Source organism: Zalophus californianus, chromosome 11 (assembly GCF_009762305.2).
Source record: "Zalophus californianus isolate mZalCal1 chromosome 11, mZalCal1.pri.v2, whole genome shotgun sequence".
In the NCBI taxonomy this organism is placed as follows: domain Eukaryota; kingdom Metazoa; phylum Chordata; class Mammalia; order Carnivora; family Otariidae; genus Zalophus; species Zalophus californianus.
The window spans coordinates 58365114-58377471 of NC_045605.1; the positions used below are offsets into that span (position 1 = coordinate 58365114).

The window sequence follows — 12358 nt, forward strand, 5'->3', positions numbered from 1 at the left end:
CATTCTTATGTCTGATTTAATGACGCACCACTTTGGACCAGAAATCAGACAAACGGATTCTACCCTTGCTCCAAAACCTGAAGTCACCTTGGCTTCTGTCAGATTCCCCAGCCTCACAGGGGGCTTTGCTGCAGAACACTGTTTCCTTGGGAGCATATGTATAGTCTCCTGGTCGCCTTGTTTTTCACGTGCTGCCCGTGTCAGCTTCGGACTCCCAAGCCCCATCCCAGGCCCAGTGACTGAGGAGCTGTGGGGAGCCTGGGAATGTAGACTTACATGGACATATAATTATGTATCATGCTTTACATTCACACATGTAATCTGTAAGGGATTCTAACATGTCGCCCTGGTTACAAAGCCGTGAATAGTCATGAGGCCTTGTTTTCCTGACAAGAGAGCTACAGCCCAGACAGGGGCAGCGACCTGCCTGGGATAACACAGCAGAGTGGTGGCCTTGCCATCCCAGCACCCTTCTGTTCTGGGTCTCTGAGCCCTCCCTTCTGCTCAAGTGAGTGGGTGTTGGGAAGCCCATCAACTGGGGAGCCCTGAGGCTGGTGGCTGGGGGCCACCATGCCACCGACGGGGAATGGTCATTTGGTGTTTCTATTTATTGACTCTTTTAAAATTCATCATCCAAGGAAAGTTAATACATGACTGTTTGGTAGCAAGAGAAACATAATCTAAGACCGCAATGACCCACGCACCCCAAACAAAAACAGAACCAAACAAACCCCATCTGAAACCAGACCTTTGGAGCTGTAGCTGAAGAAGCAAGGGGCCTGGGGGTCAGACTGGCTCTTGCAGGCCAGGGAGCAGGGAAGAGGCTGCCCGCAAGTGGTTCCCAGTTGAAGAGGCCATGTCCAGCCCCTCAGCTTTGGGCATTCTTCCTGGAGGGACTGCCCTGGCAGGAAGGGTGTGAAGACAGGGTCTCAACGGTCAGAGTGAGGGGGCTCCCAGGCCCACCCTCCCAAGGTGACCATATGTGCCAGTGCATGAGACACAGGGGATGGGGGGCAGCTCTGAGGAGAACAAGGGCCCTTTCCTTTTCCCTGCTCAGGCCAGGAGAGAGAGCCCTGTCCAAGTCCAAATTTGGAAACGACTAAAGGCACTGCCAACAAGTTAGGAAATGCCAAGGCCTGGGGAGGCCCCCACATGGGAATCATTGCCCCTTGCAGTCATCACCTGGTTCTGGATGACTGAGGGTGCTTGGTCCTTGGCTCTGGATACTGGAGGGCAGGCCAATCAGGACAAGGCCGTGGAAAGTGTGTGTTGAGAGGCAATGTTTTAGTGCCCTGAACATGCAGTGTGTGTGTGTGTGTGTGTGTGCGCGTGTGTGCACATACATGCACACCCATGTGTATGTGCACACATGTTCGCAAGTATGTAGTGAGGGGGGGATTGGTCCTTCCAGGAAGGCTTGCTTAGGGTCCCAGGGTGGCCCCAGAGCAGGAATAAGGTCTTTTCCCTTCTGTGACTTCCTCAAATCACCCCCTGCCCAGGTCATTGCATAAATAAGTGCTTGGGAAGGTACACATCTAAAAAGGAACATAAATACTGTACATGGGAAAGGATTCTGTCCCCAGCCCTCCCACTGCCCCCAGAAAACCCTCCAAATATTGCACATGGCCCTCCCCAGCCCCATGGGGTCCAGGCCCGGCCGTGTCTTTGGTAGAAGCTCCAGGGACAGAGGTCCTGGGCAGCCCACTGCCCCCTGCCCCACCCCCACGATGACTGGGAGCACCGAAGCACCCAGAGGGCCGGCAGAGGCCCCGGCCCGCTAGCCAGCAGGTGTTCCCTCAGGAACACTTCCGCGGGGCTGGGAGGGAGCCCACGTAGGCACAGGTGCGCCCCTGGCGGGACGCTCCTGGTTGGAGTCCCCTAGGAAGTGCGGGCTAGGAAGAGGCAAGCGGGCTGAGGGCGGTGGGAGGGCAAGTCCGGGGCCACAGCGGCCAGGCTCACACCCTCCACAGGAGGAGGTGGTTTGTGCTGTCGTCTCGGCCCACGGTCTCGCTGCTGCTACCACCCCCACTGCTGAGCCGGAAGTCCTCATAGCCGTCTCCTCCACTGATAACGAGCATTTTAGGCCTGGCTGAGGCAGGTCCTCGGTGCCGAGGGGAGTCCCGGTGCTCCAGGGATGGCAGCTTCTCAGGGCCTGGGGGGTGGAGGGAGAGGGTCCATTAGCCGGGGGGTGACTGACGGCTGTGCTGTCCCCTAAGGGCCTGCACCCCAGAAGACAGGAAGACAGACAGGCATACTTTCTGTGGGGGATCCCACTTCCTGTCAGCCAAGAACTTCTTTGGAAAGAAATAACCCACTTCCTGGCAGTCACACAACTTCTTACCTCTTATTTGTGTGTTCTAGTCAAAAGTGACATAAGTTCTCAGGGCCACACCCCTGCTGTCTCTCTCCCTCTACCGCACATGTACTGTCCTCCTCAACCAGCTTCCTGCTTCCAACAGCCCCTTCCCAGCTGGGGAGCTTCGGTCTTCTGCGGGCGCGGACGGCTCCTGCCTGAGGCTTCCCTGCTTCCGGATTCCCACAGCCACCTCCTCGGGGGAATATGGTTTCCTGCCCGGTCAAAGCAAGCCTTGGCTCACTGTGGCCCTCCTTGACGGATGCCATCTCCTAACACGTTTCACTTGCTAATCCTCACAGTCCACGGCTCTCCTGCCTGAAATTCTGTGTTCTACTTGCTGTTGCTATTTCCCGCTCTGTCCATCACTCCTGGACGCCTTGCCCTAGACCGCATTTCTGGTCCTCTTTGATTCCCTGCCGTATGCATCCCTTGCTGGGCCACCGTCTAATTCTTAAGCTACAGTTCTTATAGCTCACTGCCTATCTCCTGTGATGCTTCTGGACCGAGTTTTTACACACACCCCATACCCTAGAAGGTTTTATTTTGGGGACTTTGGAGCCGATTTCCTGTCATATATGCCACTTTCAGCTCTGGACCATACTCTTCTTCCCTCTTGAAACCTCTTCTGGCAAGACAAGGGCAAATCTTAAGCAGAGTCCAGGATCCCTGGATTGGGGGAGGATGCACAGACCCACCCGTGTCTGGGGGAGGCAGTGGGGTCGGGCAGAGTAGGTTGAAGCCATCCGGCAGCTGGACTGCAGCCAAGAAGCGGACGTGGCCAGTGTGTCCCTGGCCTAGGCCGGCGGGACTCAGGGGCGCTCTTGGGCAGCTGACGGTACTGGGTGAGGTGGGCATGGTGAGCACGACGCCGGCGCTGGTGCCCACCCACAGCAGCTCCTCGCACACCAGCAGCGCCGTGATCCTCAGGCAGGCAGCCTTGTGCTGCCGGATGATGGCGTCCGAGCCTAGGGGGCGAGACGGACCAGAGCTGGGGCCGCATCCTGGCCCCGGCTCAGCCTCCTCAGCGATGGGGTCGAAGGGCTCCAAGGGACGGGGCGGTGGGGGCCGGAGGTCAGTACCTGCCAGCATCCTGTGCACGGGAGGTGTGACGTCTACCTCTGCCAGTTGCTCAAAGGTGCCTGGGTGGTAGAGACACACGTGGGCGCTGCCTTTCAGCGTCACCCACACCCCTAGGCTGCAGTCCACCATACAGGCCACGCTGCGGCTGGAATCCTGGCCCACGTGGAACGCGTGCTGGTCGGAGCGGTGGGAGGGGCAGGCAGAGGGCACAGGGGTGACTGGCGGGCCTGCCTTCCCTGGCCCTTCCCTGCCTCGTGCCCCACCATCACCCACCTCACCCCTACAACTCACACCAAACCTCTCCAGAAACCCCGCCTGGGCTGACAGCAAAGGCAGCCTTGCTCCTTGGTCTGGATGACCAACCTAGCGAAGCCTGGTTTCATTGAAGCCCCCCCATTTAAGCCTCAGGAATTAAAATGGAGCTGCCTTTTCCCCTGCAACTCAATGACTCTGTGATCAGAGCATATTAAAGCTTGAAGGGTTTTCAGATCAATCATTGGCCTCTCCCTGGACAGATGGATGCTTTCTTATGGCCCCGTGGTCTCATCCCCCTCTCTCACGGGCCAGGCTTACCCCAAATCACCAATTCTGTCCCCACCCCCACCCCCAACCCCCAGCGGTACCTCCAGCTGCAGTGTGTCAGGGCTCAGGACAAGGACTCGGTTCTGGCAGCCACACCACAGCCGCCCACCCACAGACACCATCTTGGTGATGGGGCTCCCCTGAGAACCCAGGGTCACTGACTTGAAGTTCTGGGGGTCCCAGAAATGGCCTGGAGTGGGAGCCGGATAAGGAAAACAGAGCAAATTCAGTCTGGTATTGCACTAGAGCCTCACCCTCACACCCTGAAATGAAATGCTAAAAACCCCATTTGTACATGAGGATACCAAAGCCCAGAGAGGGCCTGAGAGGTGCCCAAAGCCACGTCTCCAGACTCATGGGCCTCAGGGAGAGTGCCTACGCCAGCAACATCGGCGGGGTGGGGTGTGGTAGGCACTCACCTGCTTCTCTTTGGTAGACCACAAGTTCTCCATTGGCCAGAGACACAAACACCTGGTTATTCAGATACCTAGGCAGGGGAAAGAAGGAGGAGTCAGGGGTTTCAGGAGGCCAGAGGAGGTCACCTGGGGCCAAGGGAATCACAGACAAGAGGGCTACGGTCCCTGAGAGACCGCCACTGCAGGCAGGGGAGTCTGAGGCTAGGAAGAGGTAGTGACTTGCCCACAGTCACATGGTATATGAGAGGTACAACTAGCCTAGGGCGAGGCCTTTGGCCTCCAGCCTCCACAGAAAGGAAGGGCCAGTAGAGCAGGGAGAGCTGGGTGACCAGAGGAGGCCTGCATGTGGAGAAGGGTCTGGACCAGGAGGACCACCCAAGGGCCTTACAGGATGCAGGTCACAGAGGCTGTGTGCTGGAGCTTCATGCTGTTCCTGCGGTCACGGATGCTGTCGGAGGACTGGTACACGTGGATGCTGTGGATCAGGGGTGTGCGCACCTGTGACCGATGCTTGCCTACACCAGCCCCTGAAGTTTGCCCTCCACCTCTGTCTCCACCACCATCTCCCCGCTGCCAGGTGCTGGCCCAAGGTACTGAGATCCCAAAGCCTCCCTGTGGGCTTCAGACCCCCTGGCAGCCCTGGCTGGCAGTACTCCTGAGGTCTGACCCCAAGCCCTCCTGCTTCTGCTTCAGGATACCATGTGATTTCCCAAGCAGAGAGCTCGGGGTCCCCAGCCCCTGTCCTGCCCCCCTACCAGCCATCCTCAGTGCCCAGCCACACAGAGCTCTGGTAGGCCTCGGGGTCAACGCTCAGCAGGTCCTCAAGGCTGCCCCGGGTGAAGGAGCCACGGCTGGAGCGGCGAAGGGCTCTCCCATCCATTGGGCTGGTGCTGCAGGGACCGCCAGGCCCGAAGGAGCCAGATAGCGGCAGGAAGCCAGGATCCTGCTCCTCCTCTGAACTGGTCGTCTCTGCCGTGGCCTCCTTGGAGCTCGGTGTCTCCTCATCTGAGGGAGACAAAGTTCTCTGCCTCCATTTCCCTCTGCCCGGCCCAAGACCTGCTATCTTTCTAGGCCCCCATCCCCCCTCAGCACATCCCTCCTGGCCATGTCCCTCCTGAGGGCCTCTCAGCCCAACAGAGAGGTCTGCAAAGCTCAGGCCTTGTCATTCTGCTCAGGGACAGTTTAGCACTACAGGCTCCTAGTGCTGACCTGGCCCGCATCCACCACCACATCGTGGACAGGGGCATCAACCACTCCACCCCTACTCCATCTTCCCTACTTAACTGGGCATTCCAGGGTCTTCAGGATCTGGCCTGACTGGCCCACTGCCCTCTGAGGCCTTGGTGTCACAGCCCCCCTGCCCACCCATCAGTACCTGCTGGGTGCCCCTTCCTCTGTGCAGTCCACCCTGCCTGACAGCCCCAAGCTGGGCACTCACTGCCAAAGCTAGAGGAGATGGTGGACCGGCTGGCTTGGCTCTGCAGCGTTCCCGAGGGGCTGGGTGAAGACTCATCATCGGAGTCGCTGTCAAAGGGCACCAATTCCGGGCGGGGGTCCCCTTCGGTGGGGCCCGGTGTCATCTCCAGCCCCGAGCCTGCAATGGAGATGTGCAGGCAGGGCTGGGGCCCTGGCTCTGCCAGCGTCGCTGCTTCTTCGTCCGCGGCCTCGACGTCCAGTTCTGGACCGGGGGTCTCCAGTGCCGTCTCTGGGGCGCTCCTCAGCGAGGCCGGCCGTTCCCTGTGAGATGTAAGAGTGGGGATGAGAGCTGCCAGGAGCCGAGGCTCTGCCCCCGCTTGGCCGCAAGCCCTCTAGGCCCGCCCCGTCCACCAGACTTAGTCGCCTGCAACCACAGAGGGGTTGGGGGCAGGGATCTGTCCCACTGGCCCCCCCACTGGCCCCGGCCTCACCTGTGGCCATGGCGCTGCAGGCCGGGCACGGCACCTATGCAGAGGATGCGGGCGGAGCAGACGGCAATGCAGGCCTCCACGTCGGGCTCGGCGCGCAGGCTCAGCAGGCACACCTGGCCCACGTAGCCGTCGCTGTTGCACACCCACACCTCGGGCATGGGCTCTGGGCAGCTACTCTGGGTCGGCGCTGCGCACGAGAACTGCGGACGGCACCAACGGGCAGGGGAAGGTGGATGGAGGAATTGTGGCCAGTTCCCCACCGCTCACCAGGTGGCCGGCGGAACGAAGGGAGGTGGGCCCGCGCGGGTGTGTACGAATTCCCAGTACGCCCCCTCTGTGCACGCATGTACACACACACACAGCGCGTGTGCCACTCTGCAGGTCAGATGCACGTACGCCTATGTGATGTCGGTATCATCCCTTCACATACATATGTGTACGCATACATCCACACACATGCAAACCCTAAATATGACTCCATATATATGCGGTAACAAATGTGAAAAACGGTAAGCTCTGTCCAAATGTATGCAGACTCTGACAAGCGCATGACTTAGACACCTCACAGGAATCAGACAGCCTTCGTTCACATGCACACATAGATGTGTGTGGGCACACCTACGTGCACGTGACACACGTAGTATCCACATGCATGTGCAGAGTTGTACACTTAAAAGACAGGGGGCAACTGCCATGTTCACACAGGTACGTAATGTTGGACCCAAAACGTGAACACGTGCTGGTTTGAGTATACATGCGCCCGAGTAACCCCGGCCCCCACACACCTGCATGCCGCTGCGGGTTTTCATGATGGGGATGGCCTTCAGGAACTCAGGGTCTAGACAGCTTTTGCTGGATGCTGCAGCGGAGGTGGACAAACAGACACCGCTTAGCATTCACCTCACCCTTGACCATTTCCCTTCCTTCCCTGCTCTTCAGGATCTCTCAAGGGAAAACGAGGTGGCTGTAGGTTATGCCCTGCTTGCCCCTGGCCTCAATTTTCCCATCTGTACAATGCGGGAGGCAGACCCAGAAGTCTCTAAGGATCTTCTAAGCCCTGGACCCTGATTAATAGCTTTCCCTGCTCTAGGCCTACTCAGAGAGTATGTAGAGGGGGAGGGGGGGAGGGCGGGGGGGGTGGGTCCCGGCATGCACTGCCCTAAGCTCACCCTTTTCAACCCCTGATTCCCCTCCCTGCCAGTGAGACCCTGGGGAGGTCCCATGTTTCTCCGTAGGAGCCTCAGTCCACCCTCCCACCAGCAGGGGCTGAAGCACAGGACACCGCAGTCTCGGGACTTCTGGCTCCTGATCTCCCAGACCACAGCATGGTGCTGCCCACTGCCTGGACGTGTTGAAAGGAGGACACCGGCATGGGCCTGGCTTACCCAGCTTCCTCTTGGCATCGTCAAAGGCCTGCTCAAAGCCAAGGCGGGCATCAGGGTGAGGGAACTCGAAGATGAAGGAGTCCGTGCCCTCAGGCCTCGTGGTGCACAGCTCCAGCTTGGTAGGGGGGAAGGAAAGCGCGTAGCACAGCGCCTGCTTCTCCGACAGGTCCCGGTGCATGGCGGCTGAGAGGTCCCGCAGTGCTTCATCCAGGCTCTGCCAGGACGAGGACCCAGGCCTCAGGCCCTGACAGCTCCCCCCAGTCTGCTCCTGCCCTGAGAATGCAAGTGGGGACCTGCCTCTCCCCCCAACCCCCTAGACATGATGGGCCCTCTCTCCTCCCTCAGCCGGGGACACAGCTGTGTCTCCACCCTCAGGCCTGGAACACATCACTTCCCTCAGTTGTGGTGAGGCTGTATTTTCCCCTTCCAATAAGTGACAGAGATGAGTGACCTCTTCCTCAGGTAAATGAAGAGGCTGTTTTCTCTCCCTCAGATCTGGGAACCCCTACCGCCCCATTCCCCCAGCCTCAGGCAGAGGGCACAGACCTGGTGGGGGAAACCAAGGCTCTCAGAGAGTTTGCTCATCTGGCCCAGGGTGGTCAGGTCCTCGTCTAGGCGGCTGATAGCCTTCTGGACGTTCTCCCGATTGGTGGCTTGGGACGCCCCTGGTGGGGACAGAAGAAGGCCATGGGCAGATACAGAGGCAGATAAGGTCAGGCTTGGACAGACGTTCTTCCCTTCCCTCACAGTCTGCAGCTCAGCGTGGGGAGTGGCCTGACAAGCCAAGAGCTTGTCAACCCCAAGACCCAAGGAACAAAGTGACAGACAGGCAGCTCACAGAGAAACACCAGGCCTGGGAACAGGGGACTGGGCCTGATTCAAAGCCACTTGGCACAGGGTGCTGGTCCCTTGGAGAACTCCCTGGACGAGCACAAAGAATAAACAGCAGAGGGCTCTGCAGCTTCTGCAGGCTCCAGCAGACACCGGAAGCCTCGGCGGTGCAGCCTCCACAGGCCAGTCACCCGGGCAGCCAGAGCCTCGGGCGGTCAAATCTGCTGACCAAGGGACTCAATTCCCCGACAAAGGAGGGAAAATGAGCTGATGCTCTGGATTTCTCTAGTCCTATCCCATACCTGACCACAGCCAAGTAGCTGGCCCCACAGGCCAGCTCAGCATCCCCACACCCAGCACTGCCTGGCCGGGGGTGTCCACCCTGGACCAGGAACCCACCAATGGGCAGAGTAGACAGCAGTGGAAGGTACTAGAAACGCTAAGGCTTGGGTTTTCTTCTACTCCTTCTGAAGGACAACTGTCCCCCCACAACTCTCACTGTCTGGGCAGCCCTGGTTTCTTCCACATGACCCCGCCCCACTCTGACCACACTTGATTGGACCAGGAGCAGACACCTGAACTAAAGGTAGTCATTTTATCGACTAGCCTGTGTTCCAAACTGGACCAATCATCAGCCTGTATTCCTACACAGGGGCCCATGTGAGGCAGGCCTGAGTTTGCCCTGGGGGCCACCTCACTGAGCCTAGGGACAGAGTCTGGACCCGCACTGCCTGCCAGCCCAGAGGTGCCCACACCACCGTCCCAGACCAACCACCCCACTCAGAGAGGTAAACTTCGGATCCTGGAGCAGCTAGGGAGAAAGGGCCAAGATGCAGAACAGGCCATGATGGATCACAGGAGTTGGAAGGAAGGAGGAAGCAGAGAAAGCTGAGAGCAGTGAGAACAGGCAGACGCAGAGACAGACAGACAGACGGAGACACAGACACACATGTACACACAGCAGAAGGAGCAGCTCCTTGAACCCGCTTCAACTCCTGACAGCCTCAGCCCCAAACAACTGGATCTTTCCAACCAGCCTTTTGCTTGGACTGACTTGAGTGAGTCTCTGCTCCCGATGAGCAAAACTGCTGGACCAGAGCAGCGTGTCATCGTCTGATAGGACGCTGGTGCAGTGGTCAGTGGCTAGTGGCGGGTGTGTCTGCGCTCCCCACGCCGCCCCAGCCTAGGTGAGGTCCCGCCCTGTCAGAAGGTGGTCTGCGTGGACAGGTCCTGGTGTGGTTCTGTGGCGGGCACACCAATCCTTCATGCCACCCCCCTTGTACTGGCTGGGAAAGTGAGGCCCCAAAAGCAGAAAAGCAGATGGATACAGGCAGCCAGGCTGGCCACAGTTCAAACCCTCCAGGAGGGCTTCTGAGAGCAGGGCCCGGACACCCAGAACCCCCGGGCAGGCCTAGGCCAGCCCCACCTTTGATGATGTCCGCATCTTCTAGCGGCAGCTTCCACAGCAGCTTGTACTTGCTGGCCGTGTCAATGACGCTGGCTGCTGTGTACCTGTGGGGAGCCAAGGGGGTGCTCTGGCCAAGCCGGGGGCAGCGGGGCCCAGGGAGGGCCAGCTTCTCCGCCCCTGCCCAAGTGCAGCCCCGCTCCGGCCACTCACAGGCTCATGGAGCTGCGCCGCAGGGAGCCTGATTTCCGCTTTAGGGTCGTGCAGATGATGAGGTCCGTGAAGAGGAAGAGGGACCGGTCCTTCTTGCCACCAACGGCCTTCTGTGGAGCCCGAGGCAGGACTCAGGCCCAGAGGCCCACCCTCCTGCCCACCGTGCCCAAGGGGACAGCCAGGCCCAGAGAGGGGTGAGGGCTCTGCCCCAGATGCCCAGAGGCAGAGGCAGAGTTGGGACTCGACCCGGGACTCCTGTTGTGGGGAAGAGCAGGGAGGCCCAAGGGCAGCAGGTATGAGCAGAAGTGTGAACATAGTGGGGAGATGGGAACAGGTGGGTAGACAACAGGAGACTTCTTACCACTTCGATGACCATCTCCTGCCTGAGGAACCGCCGCAGAGGGGCTTGGAGCTGTGGGGCAGGAGAGACAAAACATCCTGAAGGTCAATGATTAATCCCATCTCCTCCCCAGACCCTGGGGGACCCCTTGGCCCCACTCCATGGGCCAGGCCAGTAGAAGCAGCATCCCCTCCGTCCTCCTGATGCTGTGTGGTCAGGCCGCAGGACATGTGGCCAGAGACAGACAGGGAGGAGGACGTGGCTGTGGACAGAGACGGGTGGGGACGCTGAACAGACAGGGATGCACACGCACTGCAGACACCGCTGTGGAGGTGGACGTGACCGTGACTGCAGGTAACCACAGACGCAAACAAAGGCATGGGTGGAGGGGGTGGGCACTCACATCCTCCATGCCCTCGATGTGAGCCTCAATCTCCTGCAGCACACGGGCATGTCGCTCTGCCTCCTCGGCACTCCGCACACCCTTGTTGATGCGTTCAGCCACCTGTTTGATGTTCCGCTGAGCATCCAACAGGAGTGGGTGGTCTGGGTGGTCCTCAGGTGTGTGCTTCAGGAGGTCCTGGGGAAGAAATGGGGTAAGACCCCTGCTTATTAGCTGTCCCTTTCAGGCCCTGGGGCCCCACACTAATGGCTAGGGCAGGAGGGACTATAATATAAGGAGGCTCCAGAGAGGACTTCTTTTCCTACCCAACCCCTGGGGACTCTTGATGTCAGGCTTGACTGAGTAGGGGCCTCACAGCCCCCTGCATCCTCACGTGCCTTCCAGCCTTGCTCCCCCGCCCACCCAACCCCATGCCCACCTTCACCAGAAGCTCATAGCGTGGGATCCGCTGCACAGGCTTGATCATGAGGTCAGACAGCGCTTGCTTCTCCTTGTTCTCACGCATGCTTTGCTGAAACCAGAAACAAGGTGGATAGGCACGCGTGTGAGGAATGTCATGCAAAGAAGGGAATGTCCAGGGACAAATCCCCAGCCAGTCCCTCCAGCCCAGCCCAAGGGCAAAGACTGAACCACAGGCTAAGGCTTGCAGTGCCCAGTCTGGGAGTTCTTGCCCCCTCCCAAAGCTGGCCCAAGGTGAGGGTCATGTCCATCCCCCTGAGCTAGCCAACAGTACCTCCAAGAACTTGAGAAAGGCAGGCCTCGCCTCCTTAGCCACACGCACGGCATCCTTTGCATTGAGAAAGTTATCAATGTAGGCAGAATAGATGTTGACCAGGACGTCCTTGGAGAACTGTAGGTGAAGAGGCAGGTTGGGGACCTTTAAGGTGTCCCTTACTCCACCTCACCCTGTCCTGGTTTCCAATGATTCACAAGCCAACATCCTTTCCCTCTAACTGGACATGATATGGTCTCTAAGGGATGGGGCTGGTGCTCCTGTGTCGTGTATACACATTGTATGTGTGACTGTGTGAGTAGGTGTGTACCTGTGCGCACATCCCCCTCCCAACGTATCTTACCTACGGTTTGTATGTACATGGACATACATAGGCCTACATGTGTCCTGTAGACCAGGCTCTCCCATTTCCAAGTGGGCATTTCCATCCCTTGCTCTCCCACCCCACTAAGTCCAGCCAGGCAGGTCTCCCTCCTCACTGTCCTCTGAAAGACACAGACTCATTCCAACCACTTGGCCGTTGCTCATGTAATTCTCTCCACCAGAATGCCCTTATCGCATCCGAATCTCACCCACCCTCAGGGCTAAGCTCCAACTGTGCCTCCTCCAGAAAGCACTCCCTGCCCTGACTAGGACTTTTCCTCTGTGAGGAGCTAGGCACGCCCATCCTGTCCAGTAACATCCCGCTCAGTGGGGGCACACAGCTG

General features: G+C 58.9%; 1 protein-coding gene across 1 annotated transcript in view; it reads right to left on the minus strand.

Moving 5' to 3' along the window:
- Window positions 1–396: 396 nt before the first annotated feature.
- Window positions 397–12358, minus strand: part of ARHGEF17 (Rho guanine nucleotide exchange factor 17) — a 57329-nt gene continuing 45367 nt past the window's right edge. Inside the window, exons 4-21 of the mRNA XM_027579296.2 lie at window positions 11652–11768; window positions 11337–11429; window positions 10919–11095; window positions 10537–10587; window positions 10176–10285; window positions 9984–10069; window positions 8273–8391; window positions 7727–7940; window positions 7127–7200; window positions 6342–6541; window positions 5873–6171; window positions 5190–5439; window positions 4823–4909; window positions 4438–4505; window positions 4060–4208; window positions 3436–3610; window positions 3052–3321; window positions 397–2152 (exon numbers count right to left, since the gene is read on the minus strand). Coding sequence (XP_027435097.2) covers window positions 1956–2152; window positions 3052–3321; window positions 3436–3610; window positions 4060–4208; window positions 4438–4505; window positions 4823–4909; window positions 5190–5439; window positions 5873–6171; window positions 6342–6541; window positions 7127–7200; window positions 7727–7940; window positions 8273–8391; window positions 9984–10069; window positions 10176–10285; window positions 10537–10587; window positions 10919–11095; window positions 11337–11429; window positions 11652–11768 — 2736 coding nt within the window. The 3' untranslated portion in view covers window positions 397–1955. The remainder of the gene's footprint in view (window positions 2153–3051; window positions 3322–3435; window positions 3611–4059; window positions 4209–4437; window positions 4506–4822; window positions 4910–5189; window positions 5440–5872; window positions 6172–6341; window positions 6542–7126; window positions 7201–7726; window positions 7941–8272; window positions 8392–9983; window positions 10070–10175; window positions 10286–10536; window positions 10588–10918; window positions 11096–11336; window positions 11430–11651; window positions 11769–12358) is intronic.